The sequence below is a fragment of the Hibiscus syriacus genome, unplaced genomic scaffold (genome assembly GCF_006381635.1).
Source record: "Hibiscus syriacus cultivar Baekdansim isolate YM2019G1 unplaced genomic scaffold, ASM638163v2 tig00110946_pilon, whole genome shotgun sequence".
NCBI lineage: Eukaryota > Viridiplantae > Streptophyta > Magnoliopsida > Malvales > Malvaceae > Hibiscus > Hibiscus syriacus.
This window is the reverse complement of record NW_024062927.1, coordinates 440,478-446,692: the sequence shown is the minus strand read 5'-3', so window position 1 is coordinate 446,692 and position 6,215 is coordinate 440,478. Positions and strand designations below refer to the sequence as shown.

General features: G+C 37.9%; 1 protein-coding gene across 2 annotated transcripts; it reads left to right on the top strand.

Annotated features, from left to right (window-relative positions):
- The first annotated feature begins 2,231 nt into the window (after window positions 1–2,231).
- On the top strand, window positions 2,232–6,215 carry LOC120148072 (MA3 DOMAIN-CONTAINING TRANSLATION REGULATORY FACTOR 1-like). Of its 2 annotated transcripts, none has more exons than XM_039161264.1 (4): window positions 2,232–2,442; window positions 2,530–3,037; window positions 3,792–3,886; window positions 4,054–6,215. In XM_039161264.1, exons 2-4 carry the CDS (start codon window positions 2,800–2,802, stop codon window positions 5,866–5,868), a joined length of 2,148 nt encoding a protein of 715 aa, XP_039017195.1. In that variant the 5' UTR covers window positions 2,232–2,442; window positions 2,530–2,799; the 3' UTR covers window positions 5,869–6,215. The 2 variants fall into 2 exon arrangements, with proteins under 2 accessions (XP_039017195.1, XP_039017194.1); XM_039161263.1 differs by having other exon boundaries at window positions 2,232–2,493; window positions 2,795–3,037.

The following is a 6,215-nucleotide window of genomic DNA, read 5'->3' as shown; positions in this document are numbered from 1 at the left end:
GTTCAATTTCTCATGACTTCTACAATACTCTTTAATAAAACTTTATAGCTCTTCACTATAATACATGAACCATAGTTTCCTTTAATTTATCAATCTTCCCTATATAACTTATGTATCCTTATTTATGCCCTCGAATTCAAACTATTCTCTTAGAGTCTCCTAACATTTCTCGTATAATCACTTATACCATATCATATAACTTATTCCATGTTCTTCCATTATTACATAATAAAGTCTTACATAAATCATATAGCATATACAAAGCATATCATTATCTTTAGTCATGCATACATACAATCAATGTAATACAGATAATCACATATAATTATAACCATACATAATCATGTCCATGACTTCATGCATATTACTCTAGGAAATAGACTCATCGCAAGTCTTATTTCCATTAAACACTACATGTCACTAGTATGCACTCACCTTGGCCTCACTAGTAAATTTCAATCTCTTATCTTTCCCTTGATCGATCTTACTTGCCAAATGTTCCGGAATTGCTTTATGCGCAGAATCTACATAAATGTATATTTTGAGGCAATCATTAGATACCTACACCTTGTAGTTGGATACTAGCAACTTAAACGAACTTATTAAACCAATATTACAATTTTCCTTTAGGGGGAATCGGTTCCCTACTAAGGGGGTATCGATTCCCTCATGACATTCTGGAAATTTTTGTTCGTTTGAAGGGGTATCGGTTCCCCTTGAATGGGTACCGATTCCCCTTGCCTATAAATCATATTTTTAACTCGAAAATTACTTCATTTCCTCTCAAACACTTCATATATCATCCCCTTTTCATTCTTAACTCTAGTACACATACTTAAACCAATCTATATTCATTTATTTCATCTTAAACCTCAAAATCCTATCTTCCATATGAGATTCAAGAATCATACCAAATTTTCAATGTGTTCTAATTCCAATTCTAACACTTCATACTTCTTAATTAGATTGATGACAAGTCGAATTCATCCATAAAACTTCAACAACCATACCATATCAAAATTTCATCTTAAAACTCATATTGCAAATTCCTTCATAATTCCTTTATCTTATTGTTTAAATCCCATATAAGCTTTCCTTAAGCTTATTTAATACCCAAAGAATCAAAACTAAGCTTAAAACTCAAGAATTAACCAACTGAAATTAAACTTACCTATTGTAGCTAAGCCCCACGTGAAGAAGAGAAAGCAAGAAGAAGAAAGCTTCCAGATAGCTCTCTTCCCACGTTTTTCACTCTTATAAAAGGGGGGAAATATCTTTTAAAGGAAAAGACCATAATACCCTTAATTTCCTTTAATAATTACTAAATAACCTTCATTATATATATTCTAATAATCATTGAATTATTTCATTCTTCTACTTTAGTCATCAAATTCTTAAACATTTCAATTTAGTCACTAATCCGTTATTGCGGATGTTACACTCACCTTCTATTGCATTTGAGATGGAGAGATTGAAAGGGGAAAATATTCGAAATTTTTTCTTTTCGAATTTGATGGAGATGGAATTGAAAGGGGATATGAAATTAGGGTTTTAGATCGATTTAAATTTGGAGATACTTGGGTTTAGGGGGGAAATCAGTTTGAAGATCCTACGAGATATTTGAAACGTGTTTCATTTGGTTTAATTAAACTGAAGATTTAATATGGGTTAAATAAGCTTTTGTTTCATTACATAACTGAATAGCATACTTGGCCTGGTGGCAAGGGCAATCCTATATCACGCCTTTTCCCCAGGTTCGAATCCCCTTTCACGCAAGTAGCGACCTTTAATTTATTCTTACCAATACGCATCAATATAAGAGTGACACGTGCCACCCTCTTATTGGTGTAAAATTCTAATTGAAATTATTTTTTAACAAAAAAAATTTGCTGACGTGTCAATTCCACGTCAGTATATATTAGTGACGTGGACACGCCACATCATCATCGTTGTCCACTTGTGCTTACTTAGTCAGCTGGAGCCGTTGACCGTCAGTTGACTAACGGTTTTCATCCAACGAGGGTGCTTTTTGACCCAAAATAAAACGTGAGGAGGCCAAATGCTAAAAAAACGATTTGGGCATAATTGCATATATGGTTAAATGTTAGGGTATTTGTTTGCATTATGCATTTATTTAAAATAATTGAACCTTTGGTGACGTGTCACAATAACCGTAGCCTCCCTATATATATGGTATATCATATCCCTTCTTATTTTTGCCGTCATCCATTTCCTTTTTTGTAACAGATTTCCGTCCAGGAACTTGGATCAGGCGACCCATTTCCTTCGATCTAGGGCTCCGTTTTTGGAACTTTCCTTCTTTTTGACCTCGCCGTTTATTACTTTGACTGGAATCGGAGCTCCGGTTCGGAGATCCGATTTACTCCTGTTTTGGCTTTAGATCCGGGGCCACGAACATAAGGATTGGATTAGCCGATTAGGGTTCTTACTTCATTTTCTTTTCTTCTATCCAAGTTTCAGACAAGGAATCTGGTATTTTTGCTCATTCCTATCCTTTTCTTTTGTCAGATTTTGTTGCCATCGCGATGTTTGGATGCTGGGAAAATGTTGCGAAAATGAACGATAGTGGATTATTGAGTGTAACCGTTGCGGTTTTAATAAAAATATATGCTTATCTTACTTCGTCCATGAGATCTTATTGCATTTTTCTGTTTTCCCCACTGTTAATCAAGATTTCTTTAATTATTTGTTTATTCTAATTAAACATAGTTCATCCGGAAACAGTTCAATCTAAGAGAGAGTATTTACTTGCATGTATTTTAAATTGGTGAAGAGTAAATGGCATCAGGTGAGGGATTCCTTACTGATGAACAAAGGGAAGTGCTGAAAATAGCGAGTCAAAATGCGGAGACTAGTTTACCATCTCCTAGATTGTCATCATCTCCGAAATCCCCTACTTCCTTGCATTTTGATCACCAATTAAAGGTTTCTACTGGTGGTAAGATGGCAATGTGTGGTGTTGGAATGAAGCATGTTCGTCGGTCTCACTCAGGGAAGTTTGTACGTGTAAAGAAGGGTGAGCCTTCTCATTGCTTTGGTTTTTTGTTTTACAACTTGCATTTATTATTGCTAACCTCATTGTGTATTTATTTTGTAGTTCGCTATCCTTGCGGATGCTATTTAGTTTTCTTTTCATTTTATAAGTATTTGCATGTATATCTTGGATCACATTCTTCATATTGTATTGGGGGATAGTTGAATTCAAATCAGTATTCAGTGCAAGCTGATTTTTACTTGATGAAGTGGGGTTTGGAGGGAAGGAACGGTTTATTACCAAAAACCTGTGTAAAGGTTGACGATTCATCATCAGTTTCACCTTAAACATGTAATCGGATATAAAAGATTTATTTCAAGCTACTGCTGAATTTTGTTATATTGTGGTTTTTATTGGGGTTGGTACTTGGTATGGCCCTTGCTTATCTTGCTCAGAAAGTAATTAAGAGTGTTTCTTAACAACTTGTGGCCTTAGTAAGAGGAAAATAAGTTACGGAAGTTTCAAATTTTGTTTGTTGATTTTATGCCTGTAGCTATGTTATCAATTAAAAGAGTTGCATCTTGCAATATATTATCCCATGATCTGGGTTTCTTCTCTGCACATAATTCATTTAAGCCTAATGATAAGCTGGCCTTAATATTGACTTATGGATATATGCTGCTTTCTATCTGTATTTTGCTGATGAACTTTGCTTGAGATGTGGGAGATTCACCAAGGAGTTCTTATATATTTTTCTTCCTGATTAATTGTTTTCCTCCTCCTAATGTTAAAACAGATGGTGCTGGTGGTAAGGGCACATGGGGGAAACTGCTTGATACCGATGTTGTATCACATGTTGATCGAAATGATCCTAACTATGACAGTGGAGAGGTATTTGTACCTTTTAGTCTCTTCTGTCTTTTGCATACTTGAAAATTACATTTCTTTATCAAGTAAATCGCTGCTGTTTATAAAGTTAATGCCACTTGTACCTGCTGCGATGCTCATATGTTAATAATTTTGGTGATGCTGAATTTCTTTACCCTTGTCTTTGCCAGGAACCATATCAACTTGTTGGGTCAACTATTTCCGACCCCCTGGATGAGTACAAAAAAGCAGTTGTCTCAATAATAGAAGAATATTTTAGCACTAGTGATGTGGAATTGGCTTCATCCGACCTCAAATATCTTGGTTCAAGTGAATTTCATCCTTATTTTATTAAGAGACTTGTCTCAATGGCCATGGACAGGCATGATAAAGAGAAGGAAATGGCCTCGGTTTTGCTTTCTGCGCTATATGCTGATGTCATCAGCCCAACCCAGATTAAGGATGGTTTTGTGATGCTTCTCGAGGCCGCTGATGACCTTGCTGTGGACATAATGGATGCGATCAATACCCTTGCTCTGTTTGTAGCTCGTGCTGTGGTTGATGAGATACTGCCTCCAGCTTTCCTCTCAAGGGCAAAGAAGACACTTTCTGAATCCTCCAAGGGATATAAGGTTCTGCAAACTGCGGAGAAGAGCTATCTCTCAGTACCCCACCATGCTGAACTTTTGGAGAGGAGGTGGGGTGGTAGCATTCATGTCACAGTTGAGGAAATGAAGAAAAAGATTTCTGATCTGTTAAGGGAGTATGTTGAGAGCGGTGACACATTTGAGGCCTGTAAGTGCATAAGGGAATTAGGTGTTTCATTCTTTCATCATGAGGTTGTTAAGAGGGCTTTGGTTCTTGCCATGGAAATTCAAGCTGCCAAACCGCATATGCTGAAACTCTTGAAGGAAGCGGCTGAGGAAGGGCTGATAAGTTCGAGTCAAATGGTGAAAGGGTTTGCTCGGTTAGCAGAGAGTCTCGATGATCTTGCTCTTGACATTCCATCTTCGAAAACTTTGTTTCAATCCATCATCCCAAAGGCTATTTCTGAAGGATGGCTTGATGCATCATTCACTAAGTCATCATTTGAAGATGGAGAGGCTCAAAATGAAGATAAAAAACTGATCCAGTACAAGAAGGAAGTTGTAGCTATAATTCACGAGTATTTTCTCTCGGATGATATTCCGGAACTCATCAGGAGTCTTGAAGATGTAGGGTTGCCTGAATTTAATCCTATTTTCTTGAAGAAGCTCATCACTCTTGCCCTGGACAGGAAGAACAGGGAGAAAGAAATGGCGTCTGTTTTGCTCTCTGCTCTTCACATTGAGATATTTTCAACTGAAGATATAGTGAATGGCTTTGTCATGCTTCTGGAGTCTGCGGAAGACACTGCCTTGGATATTTTGGATGCTTCGACTGAGCTTGCTCTATTCTTGGCTAGAGCTGTTATTGATGATGTGTTGGCCCCATTGAATCTTGATGAGATTGCTGGCAAGTTGCCACCAAACTGCAGTGGAAGTGAGACTATCCGCATGGCTCGATCACTTATAACTGCACGCCATGCTGGGGAAAGGCTCCTGAGGTGCTGGGGAGGTGGAACTGGGTGGGCTGTAGAGGATGCAAAGGACAAGATAATGAAGCTCCTAGAGGAGTATGAAAGTGGAGGCGTTGTAGGTGAAGCTTGCCAGTGTATCCGTGACCTTGGAATGCCATTCTTTAACCACGAGGTGGTTAAGAAAGCACTGGTGATGGCCATGGAGAAGAAAAACGATAGGATACTGGATCTGCTACAGGTGTGTTTCAACGAGGGGCTAATCACTATTAATCAGATGAGCAAAGGCTTCACACGGGTCAAGGATGGGCTTGATGACCTGGCTCTGGATATTCCAAATGCAAAAGATAAATTCAGTTTTTATATGGAGTATGCCCAGAAGAAGGGCTGGCTTCTGCCATCCTTCGGGTCATTGGCAATTGAAGCTCAGCTCACCACTGCAGCCTCTTGAGAAACCAATACCTTTTGATGTCTGTAATTTACTTGCCATTGCGGTACCCTCTGTGCGCTCATACACAGATGCGGGCGGGATGGTGGAATTCCTTATGCTTTCTTTCTTTCTTTGTGGTCATCCGGCAGAGATTCTCACGATCCCAGTCGGCCATATAAAGCTGGTTCTTTCTTTGATATCAAAGTAGCTTTTAGGCGCATATTATAAACAAAGTAGCATGTTCATTAGGGATGATATGAATATGATATGCTTGCAGTGTATGATGCAATGATGATAAGATGATGCCTTTGTATACTTCCCAAAAAAGGAAACTATATTAATGTACTGCTTCATCTATTTGCCCTTTT

Excerpts from the sequence above, each read along its gene's own strand:
- LOC120148072 (XM_039161264.1), top strand. The coding sequence starts at position 2,800 with ATGGCATCAGGTGAGGGATTCCTTACTGATGAACAAAGGGAAGTGCTG. Across the intron at positions 3,038-3,791 it reads GTTTGTACGTGTAAAGAAGG|ATGGTGCTGGTGGTAAGGGC; the intron begins GTGAGCCTTCTC and ends ATGTTAAAACAG. Across the intron at positions 3,887-4,053 it reads CTAACTATGACAGTGGAGAG|GAACCATATCAACTTGTTGG; the intron begins GTATTTGTACCT and ends TGTCTTTGCCAG.